The 20520-nt window shown below is 35.1% G+C and overlaps 2 protein-coding genes across 3 annotated transcripts; both read right to left on the reverse strand.

The window, feature by feature from the left end:
* Positions 1 to 339: 339 nt before the first annotated feature.
* LOC113229977 (protein hook) lies at positions 340 to 5164 on the reverse strand. Its single transcript, XM_026463679.1, has 6 exons — positions 5064 to 5164; positions 4579 to 4731; positions 4238 to 4354; positions 3118 to 3212; positions 944 to 1069; positions 340 to 360 (listed from the first exon to the last, which is right to left on the reverse strand). Exons 1-6 carry the CDS (start codon positions 5149 to 5151, stop codon positions 340 to 342), a joined length of 600 nt encoding a protein of 199 aa, XP_026319464.1. The 5' UTR covers positions 5152 to 5164.
* Positions 5165 to 7196: 2032 nt separating this feature from the next.
* LOC113230369 (probable RNA helicase armi) lies at positions 7197 to 13420 on the reverse strand. 2 transcript variants are annotated; one of them, XM_026464275.1, is made up of 7 exons: positions 13254 to 13419; positions 12530 to 12726; positions 12304 to 12450; positions 11245 to 11648; positions 10031 to 10183; positions 7658 to 9940; positions 7198 to 7575 (listed from the first exon to the last, which is right to left on the reverse strand). In XM_026464275.1, exons 3-7 carry the CDS (start codon positions 12356 to 12358, stop codon positions 7216 to 7218), a joined length of 3255 nt encoding a protein of 1084 aa, XP_026320060.1. In that variant the 5' UTR covers positions 12359 to 12450; positions 12530 to 12726; positions 13254 to 13419; the 3' UTR covers positions 7198 to 7215. The 2 variants fall into 2 exon arrangements, with proteins under 2 accessions (XP_026320059.1, XP_026320060.1); XM_026464274.1 differs by having other exon boundaries at positions 7197 to 7575; positions 12304 to 12726; positions 13254 to 13420.
* Between the last annotated feature and the right edge of the window lie 7100 nt (positions 13421 to 20520).

A 20520-nucleotide genomic window follows, 5' to 3' on the forward strand; every position in this document is an offset into this window, starting at 1 on the left:
ATGACTTATGAAATTTAAGACTGATAAATCTAATATACGCGAATCTATACATACAGGGTTATTTGTAAAACACTAACAACATCGCAGGATACATTACTATTACTATTTTATAAAGAACTCTGTATATATGCAGAAATTGCTACATAGCAATACCGGATGTTCTATATCAGCTTTTTACTTTATACTTAAATTACTATGTTATGTGTTGTCACCGCAATTTCATGTGTTCATTCCCTATACATCTGCATATTATTATAAATGCAGATTACTATCGCAAGGTAAACGTTACATTACTTCGAAACCCAATGTTATTGAATAAGCAATGGAGAATTCAAAACATCAAGCTCTGTGTTTAACAATCTGAAATGTAGCATGAAATAACTATAAGATTTAAATGCCGTAGCCTTAGCTGACTTTAATTTAGATTTTACGTCATGTTAAACACCACACTAGTTAAGTAGCATTGGCAATTTCCTTTTTGCGTGCATTTATACCGTAAGAAACTTTGTTATCAATAGAATCTGAATAAGCAATCCGCGATCTTAAATACATACCTCAGCAATGATCTCCATTTGGTTAGTCAACATCTACACACACTTAAATTAGTTTTACCAATAATCTCAGTACAGTGTACTAAAAAAACCGACCTAAAAAGTTAGTGGAATTACATCTATTTGCAAAGTTTCATTGAAATCGGTTACCGGAAAGTGCGCAAAATCAGATTCATCCCCTAGTGTGCCACCGTTACAGGTTCAAATTTAAATGGAACTACTACCAACGTACCCTCTTTCCAACAAAAAAAAAAGAATCATCAAAATCGGTTCACAAATGATTTCGTTATCGAGTTATCGCGTAACATACATACAAAAAAAAAAGAAAAACCTACAGACGAAATGAGAACCTCCTCCTTTTTTTTTAAATCGGCTATAAATAATTAACATACCTGACTGTCAAGTTCATGGCACCGCTGCGCGAGCACTTCTCTCATCTCCGCATCGGTCTGATCCGTGGCAGGCGTCTCCGGGTGCAGACTTCCACGATTCGGACCGAGAGTCAACGTCTCCAACTCCTAAAGCACATTGTAACCATTTAACAAACGCATTTTTAACGTGTAATAACATAACAGCAACTGTACCACAACTGGCTTAAAATACTAACTAAAATTAAACCGCACACACAACCAATTTTCGTGATAGAAGGACATAAAATAAGCGTGACTAAAATTTAACGAATAACTGTTTTAATACAATCAGAAATATCGTGCTTAATAATATATATTAAGCAAAAGTTTTTAATTTTTGCAGTGAAACAAATTGACACGACTGTTAACTAGATTACTGTTCGGAGTAAAAAGGCGGTCGAGCTGAATACTGAATTAACATTACATAATAACTATCAAACGTTAATTAGCTACGAACGGACGCGAGAGTAGTTTCAAATTCGTTATCGTATCTTAATAGCAATAGAGTTCAAAACTGTATTTTATAAACCGTATGTAATTAATAATTAACTTATTCAATGAATTCATATATATGTATATTCATATCCGAAGAAATAAAACAATGAGCAGTTTAGTAACAATCATTTAGTATCGTGTAACCTTAACTGTAGATACTTGTTAGGTATATGCTTATAATTATGGTAATTTCAAAAATTTTGAACCGTAAGTTCGGTCCGATGAAAATAAAGTAAGCAAAAGATATTGAGTAAGGAAAGGAAGAACACCAGAACTTTATTGCTACTTTAAAATAGGATAGCCACAGATGAAAAAAGTAGTCCAATTAAAAACAAAAGAATTGAATTACAGTTAGGGCACGTATCCATTATGTCGCGACGACAGATAGTCGTGCAGTTTGAAGTGTCGTCGCCTGTATATTTAAATTAAGTTGTTTACGTATAGTAAAATACGGTTAACTGTTGTTCACGACTTTTTTGACGTCATGACGACAGACTGTCGTGATAATGGGAAGAGCTAGAACGACAGTCGTCTGACGATAATAGTACCTTCAAACGATTCTGCCGTGTAAACGACAAGGCGGCTACCGTGAACGTCACGATCTAGTGGGAACAGCTAGACACGACAGTCGTTCAACGATAAAATAGTCATGACATGGGAACAGGCTCGACGCAACAGTCGTCCAACGATTATTAAAACGTTACGACATAATGGGAACGCAATCTTACTCCAAAATTTACATTATAAGTGCATTGCTCTCTGTGTGATGTTATGCCTGACATTAATTAGTTCTATCATATTCTAAATTGCACCTTGCCAATGTTCATTTGTGTGCAATCCGCTGTGTGCAATACTACACAAGTGTTGCATTGTCCTCCTTTTTTCTCTCTCAGAGGATTTGATATCAAGGAAGTAATTTTCATGCATATTAATGACAGCGATATAGATAATGAGGAAAGCGCCAAACTCCTTTTATTAGATTTCCACCAGCACAGTTCCCGCTTATTTTTTTTGACGGTGTGATCAAGTCGTAGGGCTGATGATAAGTGCGTCACCCTGATAAGTCCCATGTGCTTGTAATTTCACCAGCGCTCTTGCCATTCAAAACCAAAACGCAGTAATGCTGACATTAGTACTTGGGGGCAGAAATAGGTAAGATGGCAGTACCTCTCTGGACGAATTCTTTCACAAGGAGCTTTATTGCTACCAAAAATTGCTATTGCCTCTCCATAGAGAAGTATAAACAACAAACTGACACCATTCAATGATTTACATTGAACAATTTATATTGAATCAATATACAATATGGCAACTAAGGTAGTGACATTTTTGTGTACATAGGACTATTTAAGGACTGTCCATGAATGGGTAAATTATGTAACAACATATTCAATAATACATTTCAATTCATCCAAATAAATTAATTAATAAAGAAGGCCTCTACAGAGATTAATTTCGATACACAGCAGCTGGGGAAATGTCTATCCAATAATTGCAAATCATCTTAAGCTAATAAACAGGTACACAGAATCAGCAGTACCTGCCATTTAGTTCTGTTTTGAAAGATAGGCAGACTAGAGCATCTAAATTTACTATTCTGAAAATGATGTTCCTACGAAGCGAAGCTTACGCAATAAGTGGAATTTGATCAGCACACTTACTTGAATAGCCTGCATTATAGACCTCTGACATGATAATTCCAACTCCATGATACGTGTGATATATTCCTCTTTCTTAATACAGTTGACAGCACAACCTATTGCCAAAAATATTGTTAAAAGTGGTTGATGGGTAAATCACGTGATAAATAATAAAGATCCATTTTGTAACTAAAGCATATTTACCCACTGCACAAATATAATGAATAGTTTTTTAAACTTGTTTATAAACTTTTATTGAACCAAATTTTGCATATAAAATCAATTTATTTTATAAATTACAAATTATCACAAATCTATTCTAAACTCTAAACACAGCAATCGGAGCAATCAAGCAATAGGAGGTCTTCAAATCATTCATAGATATTTTTTTAACTGCTGTTTACCCAAACTAAGGGTCGTATTCTAGAACTCTACTCAATGCTCAAGTCAGGATTTGAGTATGGTTTAAAGCACTCAAAATCATACTCAAGTCCCTGCCATTAGGGCCGTATTTCCAGTGCTTGTGTTTCCAGTGCAATCCTAACTTGAGCATTGAGTAGAGTTCTAGAATACGACCCTAAGTGTCCATTCCAATGTACAGTATTCCTTTTGGTCTTGTACCTTCCTCATCCAATTTTATATATATTCTCATAGATTACTTTCATTAATAATTAAAACATTGAATATCTATAAGCAGCAATTTAAACAATGTAAAACAAGAAACATGTTGTGTAATGGTACACTTGTAGTACAAAACATTCCTCATTCATTATGCGGGTTGGTAACGTAATACTTTAACCACCCAATAGCTATAAATAAATAGATCCCAAGATACAACATAAGACACAACATACCTAAATCAATCACACAGCCATATTCCTCAGTATTTAGTTATCTTAATGTAGACAAAATATATATACATACAGGCAATACACCTCATATTTTCTGGTTTGTTGTATGGGGCTATTGTGATTTTATTACCTTTAAAGATGGCTCGAGGATTTCCCTAGTCTTCATTAGTCTCCATTTGTATTGGCTTAATTACTCAATACAAACCTAATAATAAACTCTGAATAAAAACTACATGACAAAGCCAATTATTTCTATGTTATTTATTATGTACATTGTTTATATAACTTACTGAGTACCAATTGCAGGAGCCTTCCCAAGTCTGAAGGGTCAGCATTCTCAGCAATATTCACTACATCGGGCCTCGAAAACTCTTGAAGACTTAAATTTAGTATATCTTGATGATAATCTGTAAACATTTACATGTTATATTTCACTTATTGCTCTATAAGAAACTACTTAGGAGCATTACTAGCTTTACTAATTACCAAGTAGGTGTAATACCTTTAGATGATATTAAACATTCTTTCATTACATATTTTTCAACATGATTTAACAACAATTTCAAAAGTAATTTTTGAAGATATTTAGTTAAACCATGTTCACTTCTTATTTACCTATTTGTTTACATACCAACAACTCCCTCTAATATTTTCTTGAGGTTGCTGACTTTTAGTCGCCAATTGTTACCGACATCCGTCTTGACTTTGGAGTACCACAATGGTGTGAAATATTCAGGAGCAATCTGAGTGAGTGCCTCGGCGATTGCCACTCCATCGGATAATTCTAAAACAACATAGACTCCTAAGAAACACATCTAATGTCCAAAACTGATGAAATGTGTTAGGCAATTCCAATTACAAAAAAATCAAATCACAGTACAAATTTACGAGGCAGAAAGTTGCATTCATACAACCTAAGTGACAAAGTTGTCTATAAAACGAACAAAAGGAACAACTGTGTCTCAATCAAATGATAATAAGAGCAGTGACGAAATTATCCACTTACTATAATGGGAGTCACCGACAGCGGATGTGGGTGATATGAAACCGAAATATGCGATACCATGACTATTGTAGCGTGTAATGAACGAGAAAGCATGAAATAGAATTCAATACCTGCTGGATTCCCATGTTTTGCAGTAAGATTAAGCGTCTGCAACCACTTGATTAGATTATCGCACAAAATAGCCCGGTTCGACTCCATAATAGAAACTACTAGAGATAAGATAATGCACAACGAAAGGAATAATTTTATTTTATAATATACATATTCTTTTTAAGAGTATAAGATAAATTAAAAATACAAACAAAATAATTCTTTGCAATCCGTAACGTGTGACGTAAACTGATGCGTTTATGAAGATTGATTAAAGAGCAGTTTTGCTATGTTGCCGTCTTAACGATAACAAAATGATTAGGTATAAAGTTTGATTATTCTGATACATACATACAAAAAAATTATGTTGCTTTTTTGTCGTAGCCCTAAATGTAAATTCTTGTGCAAGCGAGTTAATTTAACTTATTGAATCACTGTGTGAATAAAATACTTCGTAAACACTTACACAAAGCATTAAACTTAGATTATAATAAATAAACGCATAGAAACCGCCCACTTAGTGGTTCAAAATTTGTTTCGATTGTAACAACCCATTCAAAATAAACATTAGTTCGGCGAAAATCAACAGTTTAGAAGTTATGATTTTTTATGTACATACTTTTCAAAAATATTCTACTCTAGTCATTAAAACCACTCTAATTTGAATACTATTCCAATGAATTAATTGAAATTTCGTATGGAAGTAGTATGACCATGCAGCTAGCATGCAGCGAGCGAGCCATTTTTGTGTTTGTTCTGGGATTGCGCCGTTATTTTAGACATTTTGACACAGAAAATTTCATATTGGTCCACGAATAAAAGGTTCAATTTTCGAAAAATTCCTGACTGACAAATATACCACGCCAGCACGTCAAGCTACACATTGACGTATCTTGTTCCGTTGAAATGGAGGCGATTTTCGAACAAAAATGTGTAGTCTGATTTGCCATTGTCCGTACAATCAGAATTGGCTAATGGCCTTAAAAACTACCTTAACATGAAGGGTTGTTTATAATTAAAATTGTGGTGAAAATCAGTGGTACAGAACCATTACAGGACTATTGATTTTCCCGGAACTAACGTTTATTTTAAATCTATGGTTGTTACAATGACATGTAAAAAAAAAATTTACCACTGTAAATAGGTCATGGGATTATACATTTGTATACATGGTGAAATTTTATATGCACATCGGGCAGGACCTTCTTACCTTATTATAGGATGGAAAAACTTCTCACACATCTTTTAATGGCACAAAAGGACACATAAAATTCAAATTGAAATATTTTAACTTTTTTGCAATTTAACAAAAAATATACAAAATTCGTGTAAAACGGGCACATAGATACACGATTATCAAAACCAAGACCAGTTACTCAACGAACTGAACATAATATCAGGGCAACTTCCAGAACATTTATCTATCCCTGTTGATAACATCAGACAACACCAGAGATATTTACAAAATCTTACACGCAAAATCGAGTTGTAAACAATTTTTGCATAATTGAGATCAGCCTACCACTAACTAACGATAACCAATTCACATTGTACCGTATTATTCCAATACCTATGTAACATAACAACAATATTGGAATAATACAAACATCACTCAAATACTTAGCAAGAAATTTACGAAAGGAAATTTATATGACATTAACATAAACAGACAAAAACAACTGTATGGAAATTGGAGAAAATCTTTTATGCGCATTACCAAACCCAACGCTTAACATGAGAAGTATCGTATACGTGCCTCTGCAGAAGTTATCAGCAAATATAAAATTGTTAACGAATTTCGTTATTCATAAATTCATCGGCTCGATTTCCTCAATATCATTAATAAAAAGAAAAGTGGGGCACTTTTCTGTGGGAAATATACTATACACAATACAACCATTTTTTAGACGTAACCACTAACTGTATTAGGGAGTCACTACAGTCGTAAACACGGAATCGCATTAAGCCGGTTAGAAAAATCTTTATGTCCATGTAACAAGAGCGAAAATGACTTTGTGCGTTTCGCGTCGGGCGGCGATCCGAACGGAAGCGAGACGAGCAACGTCTTTTCGCTCATATTGCATGGACGTAAAGGTTTTTATGATCGGCTTAAGGCGATTCAATATGAATAAATGTGGTGAGTCCTATGAGATAAATAATACCAACATCAACTTAATCTTCTACACTTTTATTAGTATTTGAATCATAATCAGAGGGCAAATCACATCCCATGTATTTATCTTCTTTTACAGAATATTCTACAATTTTATTCCACTGTGGGTCTGTATTCAAAAGGTGTGGGTTGCAGAATATAATAATAGCAATTTGCGCACGTGTCAGGGCTACATTCAACCGTTTTGAATTTTGCACAAAACCCAGTGTATGTTTATGATCTTCAACTAAAAGTGACTTTGTTGATCTGACAGTCGACATTAGAATTATGGGTCTCTCTTGACCCTGGAATTCTTCAACTGTTCCTATTTTCGGTTGAGGCAACCCCATGCCCTCAAATAGAACTCGTAAATACTTCATCTGAAACATAATATTATTTACATCAATTTGCATGTATTGAACTTACCAGTATTTCTTTTATGCCACTAAGTCTTCATTTTACCTGTGCAATATAAGGTGTAATTATTCCTATGTCATTAGCAGAAACATTTCTCTTAAACAATTTGCATGCAGTCAGTGCCACCATTGAAGCTTCTTGGGGGTTGTACCAAGACGGACTGTCCTTTGCCCTCATGTTGTGGCCTTTAATACCAAAGACATATATACCACCAGTATCTTGATCAGGAGAATTCATAACTTCATTTATCACACTAATAGTTTTTAGAACCCATTGTTCTTGTCGGTCTAATTTTGGTACCAAAGAGCCATCATAAAATATTTCACTTGAAAGTTTCAGTGTTTCTTCCAGTGATCTGTAGTTGTCATTCAATTTTGTTATCAACTTATGATTAAATCCATCATGAAAAGCGTCGAAATCTTTTTGATATGGGAATGTATTAAGAAGTCTCTCCAGATAAGAAATATCCATGCCATACTCTTTGCAATACTTTGACAATACTACTGGCCCCAGTTGCATTGGATCACCAGCTAGAACAATCTGACCATTTTCTTTATCAATAAAAGTCAGTGGTATCATAATTTCTGGTTCGAGAGCTTGCCCTGCTTCGTCCACAATAATGTGAGTAAAATGACCTTTTGGCAAACCCATCTGAGCCAATACGCCAAGACATATGCACGTGCCGATAGTAACTCTATGTCGCCCAATAAATGACGTTTGGCAGTGCATTTGGATACCGTCTGCAACATTGTGTTTAGATTTTGCAGTGCTTTCTTTTGCAATGTCCATAGTAGCACAAAATGGCTTTATTTTTTCAGGAATGTTATCATTGTCAACCAAATAGCTAGCAATTAAACGCACTACAGATCCAGTGAATGAGTTTCGATTTTCTATCAGTCTTTCTGTTATTAAATTAGCTGCACTGTTTGACGGAGTGGCAATCAGAATCCTGCTATCTGGTATATGTGCCAATATTTGCAGGATTGTTTCAATAATAGTGACAGTTTTTCCTGTTCCAGGTGGCCCAAATATGCAGTATGGAAGCGGCCGGCATTCCCCAGCAAGAATATTTGTTACAGCTGCTTTTTGTCCATTGTTCAACTTCTCGTTGTACCATTTAATCGCTTTAACACATTCTAGCGGCATTTGTGGAGTGCGCGATAATATTTTTCTGGGAAACAATATTTCAGAACCCAGATTCGAAAAGGCTAAGCTAATAGCTTGATGTTGCCGCCTGTAAGTTGATCTACTAAAATGAAACTCCAATGAAACATCACTTCCTGAATAAGTTTCATGAAAACGTTGATTGAATTTCATTAGTACCAAATCTCCAAGGATGTTGTGAATGTATCCTTCATATTTAGGAGAATTTGTGTCCCAAACATCTTTTACCAAAGCCCTGTCACCTTTCATAAGTGAAGGTCTTCGTTCAGAAAGACCACTAATTTCAATGGCAAGATATTCTTGACATCGTATCAAGAATGTTGTTTTCATATCGTACACTCTAATGTTAATATTATGTTGGATCTCCTCCATGTACAGTAGGGTATGCCATTTGTTAACATAGTTTTCAGTAGATAATTCTTTCAATAGATAAGGTAAAGTTGACTCTATTCTGTCCAAAATTTTTATATAGTCTGTACCATGAACTGTTTGCTCCGAATCCCCCAACACAGCTGACCAAATTTTTTCTGGTATTGGAAAAATTCCAAGTTTCACTGGAATAAATGCTGGCGGCTTCAAAACCTTAACTCCGGGTATAAATGTATTTTCGCTTTTTCTGATGTCTCTCATTTTTGATATCTTTTCTTTTTCAGATTTACATGTGTTTATGTAATTATCTATTATTCCACTACACTCATCATTGTTGTTGACGACGTTTATTTCTATGAATCTTTTTAACTGAAAACCTCTAAACATTACTATCAAACATTCTTTCGAATTTCCCAAGAATTTTGGATAACATGTGACGTTAAAAGAAATAGTCTGTTTTGGGTACAATCTGGTTGGACGAGTTAAAAATGGTTTGATATCTATTTGAGAGTCTCTCTTCTTACTCAAGACTATCCACTTGTTCATTATATATACTTCATTACTATTGTTGGTGATGCTTAGAGTTATTTTTTCAGTACTTTGATAATTTACATTTTCAAATTTGATAGGATAGGTGAATGCAATATTTTTATCTTGTTCCACTTTCAAAGTTACATCATTCTCTTCAGTGGTTTGGGATTTATTTACTTGTTTGATGTTTGAATCAACAATGACAAGTTTGAGAGCCCTCCATGAGCAAGTGCCTTGATTGCTTTCTATAGCTTCTACCATGACCTGGAAAACAGAATCAAATTTATTCCATTCAACATTTATTGTAAAAAATAATATTCTTTATTGCACATTACTTTTATGTCATGTACTTACTTTATTTCCAACTTTTGGAATAAAACTTGTTTCAAAGCTGTGCTCGTCAAAGTAGATGTTTCCGTCACATCTTCCACTTTGCCCTAGCCAATCTGTGACTTTTCCACTCTTGATTTTAGTTCTCAAAGCTCTGAAGGCAATTACTTGGAGTACCTGAATCATGAATATGACGTATAATTGCAAAAAATGAAAGTTTTTTTAAAGTGAGTTGTAAACATAAAGTTGTCTAACCATAAAAATATCTAGCTTGTACGTTATACAATCCACGTGAAATTCATTATGCTACGTAAAAAAAGGCAGTTATGTTACTAGCATCTGCATTTTGAAGATTCGAAAATCGGACAACTGTGTTGTGTGCATTTAGAAATTGCACTAATTACCATGTTAAAGTAAATAAAACACAAGGAATCACATACCATGCTCAAATTACAAAAAACATTTACATTATTGCTATATTTGATTTATATTGCTGTTTATAAAGTAAATAATATATTTAATAAATAAATAACAGTTGCTATTTGGAGATAGTAAATTACGACGCATGAACTCCAGTCACAGATTATAAGCGCAGATACGAGCATTGTGAGCAGAAAAACCATCAATTTGGTAGATGACCGACTGTATCATAGTCATATACATATGTATGTATGTATTTATACATTTGTAACATATGTCTTTACGTTATATTACATTATACAATCATTTCCTGCCTGTCCATGAAAAAACACAGAATTGATTTAGAAGACCAATAATGAACGTTAATGTTTAACAGCGAAATAATAATTTATTACAATTAATTTAAATTTGTAGCGGTCGTTTAGGAAGGACTAGCAATGGACATCGTTCGGCTGAAATGATGATGATGAAAGGAGAGACACAACAAACAAATCTATTTAGAAATAGCATTCTTTGAAGATAGATGATCTATTCGATTTTTAAATACCTATATTTCATGTTTGTTTAATAACAAACATATTGTTAATTCCTTTTCTTTTTTTTAACTAAATCATAAATGCCCCGGCAATGCAAATAACGCCCGATTTTTTCTATTATCTATTCCTATGAACTATGTCTATTACTATGAACGTCACATATCTTGTGTACATCATGCTATGTACCATTTCCTTACAAAAATTTCGTTCTCCAGTAACGTACATTGAGCCTAGATCTTCTTAAGCATCTGATGGTTACAAATACTATATATGAAAACATACCTGGGCCGCTGAAATGTCAGTAGGATTTTCTTCATCAAATTGCATAGTACATTTAAGTTCAAGCCAATCCCCTTTTACGGGCACAAAAGTGGCTTCAACATCATCCAAACTGAATTTCAAATCACCATCCTTCATTAGCACAAAGCGATCTTCTCTTCTCGATACTTCACCCACAATCACATGCTCTATAACTTTATAACTACTCTCGTGTACTTCTTCTTTCTCAGACCAGGCCAATCCTAGATTTTCCAATATCCTTACAACTACTATCGAATCTTTTTTATCTATGTAGCCCAGGTATAAGACTTTGTCATTCAAACTCAATGTTATTGAACAAAATGTACTGTCAAAAAAGAGCATTCCATCAATGAGTACACAATCTTCGCTTAGGTAAGTGATTACTCCTGAAATGTATTTCCATTTTGTGTTACAACCAGTGGTAATTTCTAATCTTTATCAACCCAACCTAACACATGTTTAGGGAATAATTCATTATAATAATAATAATAATAACTTTGGGACTTCATGTGTTGTGGAGTTATGTAAATGTTGTGCTCTCCAATACCTATATATAATCACATTGTTTTTCTTCACCATTACAGTGACAGTAAGTAAATTAAACAGCACATGTTTAGCGACAGAGGGTCGTATTCCAGAACTGTACTCAATGCTCAAGTCAGGATTTGAGCAGACTTGAGTATGATTTCAAGCACTGGAAATATGACCCTAATGGCAAGGACTTGAGTATTATTTCAAGTCTCTTCTCAGATCCTGACTTGAGCATTGAGTAGAGTTCTGGAATACGACCTTTAGTAGCGTAAACTCAGTTTTTTCTTATGTTAATAAGCGATGAGACGCACCGGTACTAAAATAATAATAAAAGATAAACAAATACTTTCAAGACAATGTAGGTCATTCTGTAATACAATAATACAAAGATAGAAAAGAAGATACAATATATAATTGAAAACCTTTGAAAAGGATGGGTGAACTGTATTACTACCAGTTCTTTTTTCCCCAGTTCTTATTTAATAAAGTATAATTGTAAGAATCACTTGCCTGTCCTCTGAAAGCACTCAGTATTTCTGGGAATTGTTTTAGGAACAGAAGGCATGTCAGTAACATAATCATTTTGATGTTTATCTGCCTCTAATTTTACAAGTTCTTCAGCTAAAAATTCTTGTTTATCATCATCAGTGTCAATTTCTGAATGTTTAGGAAAAAAATAATTAAATATCGATAATAAATACGAGAACATTTTGCAATTCTTATTCTCTTTACTTTCATTTACTGAGCAAATCCCTTATCACATTCAAACATCCACTCAGTGGATTTTAAGAAGTCTAGTTCTTTTCTCAATCCTTGTATTCGTTTTTGGTGTTGTTCTTTTTGGGCGTTCTTCACAGACAACTCTATACTGTGGCCTAAATCGACATGGCTTACTGACTGATCAAAATTCTGAAGCTTCTTTTGTGGTGTACCCTGAAAATGAAATTAATGCCTGTGCAACATCAAAATAAGAATTGCTCTTGATTTTTAAAAGGGGCATTCAATATTCTCCATTGCAGTCCTCTTTGCCGTCCGCCGTGTAATGCAGAATTATGAATGAAGTCACAATGTGCAAGCCAGCCTGCAATCCTACAATGCGTCCTGCGAGACTCCATACGTGGGTAATACGCAGGATAATGTGTGAACAGTCTTCTGCTTGCGCGGTGGACTGCCATGCAGGTAGTGAATGGGCCATTTAATGTTTTACTGGTGATAGAATGAATGAAATGTTGTGTTAAAGGGGGCATTCAGTATCCTGCATTGTAGTCCGCCTTGCCGTCCGTCGCGTAATATAGGATTATAAATGTAGACGCAGCGTGCAAGCCATCCTGCAATGTGTCCTGCGAGACTCCATACGTGGGCCATACGCAGGATAGTGCGTGAGCAGTCTCCTGCCTGCGCGGCGGACTGCCGTGCAGATAGTGAATAGACCGTATAATGAATAGACACTCGCAACTTACTTGTGGAGTTTCTGATTCAGAAGGAGAGTAGACCGATTGAGAAATATTACTTGAAGTAGACATTACGCATAATACTAATCCTTATTACGATATACTTTTAGAAATTAAGAAATATTAACTATAACCAATCAACGACAATAAGAAGCCGCAGCAGCGTTCACTAAAACAAAAGCCGACCAAAACCAATTTTATTTTTTCTTCTTTCCATAAAGAAAAAGGCAAAGGTTTTACACCATACAGCCAAGTCTTGGTACATTATTTTAAGCCATGTCTTCGTTTAATTGTTTCTGTAAATATGGCCGCCACAAAGAGGATAGGCAATTTGAGGCGGCGTGTTTGGATTGACTCGGGATTCCTTAGAACGGGCCGACACGGGTATTTTAATTCGAGATTCGTATAATTTCGCGTTTTAATCTCCGATTAAGTCACAATAGCACTATCCTATTCTACTTTAAACTAGATTTCACAAAATAATTGAAAGTCAAAATAAAAACGACACTTTTCCCTCCAAAAGGCCCAGAGCGAATCCGGACCAAAACCAAAACCAAACAAACCGTCATTGAAAAAATAGCACTATTGACAGTAAATTTTGACAGTAAATTTTAATAAAACTAACTTTATACAATTTGGGACGATTAGACACAAGAAGTTAAAATTAAATATAAGTTACAATGGGGAAATTTTACAAGAAGTAGAGCAAACTAAATTTCTAGGTTCAATGGAATCTTCATATCGACAGAGTACTAATTAGTATAAATCGTTATGTCTATGTTCTAAGGCGACTACGTGACACTTCCGCGTTGTCTACTACTTTGGATGCTTACCATGGCTACGTCGCTTCAATACTTCGATATGGGCTTGTACTATGGGGAAATTCGGCGGAGACAAATAAACTATTTGTAGCACAAAAACAATGTGTACGAGCAATGCGTGGCTTAGGACCCCGCGAAACGTGTAAGCCTTTGTTTAAAACTCTCAATATTCTACCGCTGCCTTGTACGTACATTTTTGAAGTGTCTATGTTTATAAAAAACAATTATAAACTTTTCAAAAGGACACGAGACGTTCATTCAATAAATGTAAGGTATCCAGACAAGTTAATTAATCACAGTAATACCAAATTAACTTACTACCTGAGACAATCCGGAGCTATGTGTGTGAAAATGTATAATGCTTTACCCTCTGACATAAAAGATGTTTCATACAAAGATTTTCAAATTTGACAATATAATTGATGGACATAAAATTGACATTAATTCATTATGTATAATTTTTAAATTTTGATTATTATTATTATTACTTTTAACTTGACATGACATAAATTTACTAGCACTTATGACATTTATAAATTAATAACTTTTTTATATTACTTTAAATTACTAGATTTGCTTTGAATTATACACAATTTCTAGAATTTTACAAAATTTAATATTTGCATGCCGCTTTCGGTTAAATATGAGAACTGTTACTATCTATAAAATACCATCTTATGTAAACCATATTTTGAGCAAATAAATATCATTCATTCATTCATTCTGAGAGAAATAAATATAGACCATACAAATATTTCTCCCGGCCCGGGAATTGAACCTGGGGCCTCTGCGTGGCAGTCCGGCATGGTAACCGTTCGGCCACAGAGGCAATTAAATCACAGATAACTGTAGTTAATTAAATTTATGAATACCATGTATGAGCTGCACCCTTATTTAGCACCGCCCTATCCTCATGGTTGTTATAAAAGCGAGAGCGGAGCTGTGTTGTGAATGTATTCATTCTGTCACTCAGCGCTCGCACGTAAACATCGAAAAGTAGTCGCTGCCGGTCGGTGCTAAGGTCGTACAAGCCATTTTTCCTTTATTTTCTTACTCTTGTTATTTTAAATGTTTGAGGTAGCAAACATGTTTATTAATTAAATTTTATGAATTGTTACTATTTTAGTTTCACGCATGTTTCATGTCTTGATTGTTAAATAAAAATCATATACAGCTTGAGTTAAGTATAATATTGCTTTTTAAGTCGTTTCCACTTCCGTATCTAAAACATTAATATTTTTTTTGTTCGTATCCTGAATATTTTTTATAATACCGTCCGCAATATCGACTGTGAACTGGCAACCGGTACTATCTCAATGTTAACAACTTTACACGACGAGGAAAAAAATTGTTTGCGCATTCTAATATACCGACGACCAACGAAAAAAACTAGCTACAGAAACGGAATGGATACGAGAAAAAAGTAGAAAGAAAAGAAAACTGAACAACACGTCATCGAACATTTCACAAGAGGAAACAATTGAAACGTCCACGATGAAGCAGAAGCAGAAAAAAGTTCCGGCACTACCACCAATAATTGTGGATGATTTAGAAAACTACCAAAATTGCTATGACTTTTTATCTCAGCCTTTCCCAAAGTGCCTAAAGGGGTAAGAGACCCAGAAAAAAAATGGGGGCTTTGTGTAGAGGCTTAGGGGGAGATTTGTAATTTCATCTAGGAAGACTCTTAGGGTCGTATTCCACAACTCTACTCAATGCTCAAGTCAGGATTTGAGCAGACTTGAGTATGATTTCAAGCACTGGAAATACTACCCTAATGACAAGGATTTGAGTATAATTTTCTTATTCTTTTCTTTATCTTATAGTTCTGGAATACGACCCTTAGACACCGACTGAGCTCTCGACTCTCGACTACAACTTTATATTAATTAAGAGATTGCTCAAACTAACTCGGTTCGATATTTCTCTCCGTGTAGTTCATATATCTGTCCTGTTTTATTGAATAAATAAAATAAAAATCATGTCAATCGGTCGCTCCGTTTCGAAATGAAAGTAGACAAAAACAAACAAATAAAAAGGCAACAAACACAGTTTCGCATTTTAATAGTTATTAGTATTCCTAGATAGGTAATTTTCGTAGACAATAGACCGCGGGCAATCATGACTTAACAAGTTTTTGTTAAATAACCCGATTTGTGCATTCCTGTATCAATTAGCTGGTTCATAGAATACTTGTTCTTACTTGTTGAGTACGATTGGGCGTCGAATGAGATAAACGAGTTTATGCATGTTGCCTTATTCCTGTCGGTGCGTACTGCTTAAGTAATCCTAGATAAACAACGTAATATTTATTTTATTTTCATTTGCGGTTTCGCGCGTAATAGATAAGCAGTACTTAAGCTCAACACTTATTTACGTATTTCTCAAAACAAAACAATGTCGGAAGTAAAAAAGAAGAGACGGCAATACTGTGCGGAATATATTAAATTCGGATTCATTGAAAATCCCACAAACCCATCGTCGCCTTTGTGCCTTCTATGTTTAAAAACATTTTCGAATGAAGCAACGACCTTCAAGACTGCAAGATCATTTGAATAAAATGCATCCAGATAAGAAAGACAAGAATGTAGCATATTTTCAAGACCTAGAGAAGAAGCATAATACTCAGCCAAGTGTAGCAAAACTCTTTTCGGCGGCTGCTAAGCAAGATGACGACGGACTTCGAGCTTCGTACAATACCTATATCTTTGTTAATTGCTCAAAAAGGCAAACCAAACAACATCGGAGAAGAGTTAATTTTGGCAGCAATAACGGAAGTAATAACTCCTGTGCTTCATAAACCGGCCGCAGATATTATCCGAAAAATTCCTTTGAGTAATAATGCTGTGCAAAGAGAATTGATGAAATGGCTGAAAACATTGAAGAATCATTGTGCAATCATCTGAGGACTAGTCAATTCTCAATTCAGCTCGATGAGTCCACTTTACCAAGTAATGAAGCATTGTTGCTGTCTTATGTGAGATTTATTAAAGATGAGAAAATATGTGAAGAACTATTGTTTGCTAGAAATTTAGAGACCGATACAAAAGGCGAAACCACATTCAATACATTGGAAAAGCTTTGTGATGAGAAAGAGATTCCCTTGAAAAATAATTATGTATTATATCAGTTGCTATGGATGGCGCTCCGGCTATGACAGGGTGCCATAAAGGCTTCATAGCGTACTTAAAAAATAAACTTCCAGATGTCCTTGCTGTACATTGCGTTATTCAAAGACAACATTTGGTAGCTAGAAATTTAAGTGAACGACTATTTCAATCCTGCAATATGTCATCAAAGCAGTCAATAAAATCCGTAACATCTCTCTGAATGATAGATTATTTCATCAGATTTGTGTTACTAATGACGAAGATTTCAACCGTTTGTTGTTTCATACTGAAGTCGTTGGCTATCAAGAGGCAATTGTCTGACTCGATTTTACAACCTGTTTGACTCTGTGATAGAGTTCTTGGTAACTTAAGATACAGAATTGCGCAACAAGCTCATTACATCAAAGAATGATGTAGCTTACATGACAGCCTGTATAAATAGTTCAACGACATGAATCTCCAACTGCAAGACGATGAACTAAATTTAATTAAAACAAAAAATGTCGTTTCTGCTTTCGCAGCCAAACTGCGTCTACACAAAAAGAATATGGGCGGACGTGAGTTTCACAATTTTCCGAATTTTTCAGTATACCGCAGTAACGACGACTTGTTAGCCTACTGCCAACATTTGGAAAACCTCCACATTGACTTCACTGACCGATACTAGGACATTTTAAACTTGGAAATACCAGACTGGGTGTTGGATCCGTTTTCAAACGTCAACACAGCAATATCACCTCAGCTGGAAGAAGAACTTATAGAATTGACAACGAACGAGGAAATAAAAATCAAGTTCAAAAATTGCTACCAAGAATTTTGGCCAGAACGATTCCAACGAGTTCAACGATTCTTGATAGCATTCCCGTCGTCATATTTGTGTGAACGTGGTTTTAGTGCTGTGACAACGCTGCTTACTAAAAAGAGAAATCGGCTGTTCTTGAGTAAATTGGAACGTTTTTTTTTGACGGGGGGGAAATCTTTATGGATACCCCTGAACCCAGGGAGACTCAGGGGTTATGTGGGGACTCTCCCTCCAGACTGGAGGGCCTACGCCACTAAAACCCCCCCGGGTTTCCATCCTGCCGGTTGAGTCGGCGCCGTGGGATCGGTGAACATTCACCACGACGCCGCCTGGAGTAAATTGAAACCTGATATCAACAAACTTATTAAACAGCACCAGATTCATCCTTTACATTAGTTTTTATATTAGAATCGATTATGTTTGTTTTATGTTGAATAAAAGATACTCTGTCTGAATACTATAAAGTTGCGTTTCAATAATCATTCTTATTGGTAGGTGTAGCCCGTAAGAGTTAACTTGACACCTGAGCGCCGTTGTGTACTACTATCTACTGCGCTCAGGTCTCAAGTTAACTCTTGCGGGTTATAGTAAAAGTCTCGTTTAGAATGAATGTTTAATCTCCGCTAACATAGCTCACAATAATTAATTTAATTTGAAGTGGTTTTTAAGTAGGTTAAAAATGGGGGCGTTAAAAAATAATTTATTCTCAAAGTAGACAAAATAAGTTTGGGAACCCCTGTTTTATCTGGTAGTACAGAAAAAGACTCATTGAAAATGTTAAGCGTTAAGGCCGTTAAAATTAATGCAGCTAATGACGATTCCTATAAATCCATTACCAACATGCTCACGCAAAAGAATTTCCACTGGCATTCCTATGAAAATAAGAAAGATAATCCAATTAGAGTAATGGCAAACAAATTACACTCCACGTGTAAACCAGGAAGAATCATTGAAGACCTACAAATAAAGGGCTTCTATATCATAGATGCCGCAAACTAACTGCGGTGGACGAACAAAGAACCACTTAACATGTTTGTGCTGACATTCCATCATGAAGAGGACATAAAAAAATATTTGGCCTGAAATCATTTCTAGGATGCAAAGTGGAGATACAAGCACTGAGAAGTTCCAAATTTGTCCCTCAATGCAATAGGTGTCAAGCATAGGGCATACTCAAAAGTATTGTAGCAAAGAACCTAGATGTGTTAAATGCATAGGAAATATCTTACCAGAGATTGTCCAAAACAACAGAAAGTGAAACCTAAGTGTATACACTGTGGTCAACAGCACCTAGCAACTACCGAGGTGTATTGTAGCTAAAGAAATACAAAAACTCAAGTCAAAACCATCAAAAACACCAGTACAAAATTAACCAGGGCATTATTTAGCATCATTTGATGTATCAAATCTGAGACTATTAGAAAGTAGCACCGTACCAGCTACATAAAACTAAAATATTATGCGTTTAAAAATTATGACGTGGAACTCCAATGGACTTCTGAATCACCAAAATGAACTTCAGTTAGTCCTAGAAACAGGAAAAATAGATGTGTGTCTGATTTCTGAGACGCATTTCACTAAACAGTCACACATCACATTCAAAGGATATAAAGTGTACCACGCATTACACCCTGTCAATCTGGCAAAAAATGGCAGTGCTGTGATAGTAAAAGAAACCATAATGTACCACGAATTACACAAAATAGAAGATAAACGAATTCAAGCTGTAGCAATTCAAGTTATTACTAAGACATCTCCTCTTGTTATAGCAGCTATGTATTGTCCACCTAAGCATGGACTGAAAAAAGATGATCATCAAAAACTTCTTGACAACCTCGGAGAGAGATTTATTTTGGAGGCGACTTCAATGTTAAACACGTTAATTGGGGATCAAGAATGATAGGAACTGAGGGCAGAAAAGCACTAGAAGAAAAGAGATGTGGGTTTATGTCAACGGTGAAACCTACTTATTGGCCTCCTCCTCCTCATCCTAACAAAAACCCAGATTTACTAGATATTAAATAAAAAAAAATATACGCCAAATTATATGACTATCAATGACAGCTATAATATGAGTTCCGATCATTCTCTCATAACTTTAGAACTCAGTGAAAATGTTATTTATATAGAACCAAAAGCCCCTTTAGTTAACAAGAAAACTGATTGGGCGAGTTTCAAACGGGATCTAGATCACTACTAGACCATTGAAGACATCGGTTAGCTAGATATGGAGGTGAAAAACATTGTTACGCATATTCACGAAGCTGCATCTGGAAACACTGCCAACATTCGTAGGCGGGCCCCACCTACCCCAAGTAAATAACAAATATATTAAAAATAAAACGAAAGCAAAAGAAACGATGGCATCAGAACAGTTCACCAGATGATAACAGATTGTTGAACACTCTTACAAGAAGATTGAGGAGAAAAATAAAGAGCTTTAAAGATGAGTCCATGAAATTCCGTGAAATTCTACATAATCGAATCGAATCCTCGAAAAGCAGTAGTAAAACTGACTACACTAATAAATGCCTCCTTTAGAC

Source organism: Hyposmocoma kahamanoa, unplaced genomic scaffold (genome assembly GCF_003589595.1).
Source record: "Hyposmocoma kahamanoa isolate Upper Pololo Valley unplaced genomic scaffold, ASM358959v1 63, whole genome shotgun sequence".
Classification (NCBI taxonomy): Eukaryota; Metazoa; Arthropoda; class Insecta; order Lepidoptera; family Cosmopterigidae; genus Hyposmocoma; species Hyposmocoma kahamanoa.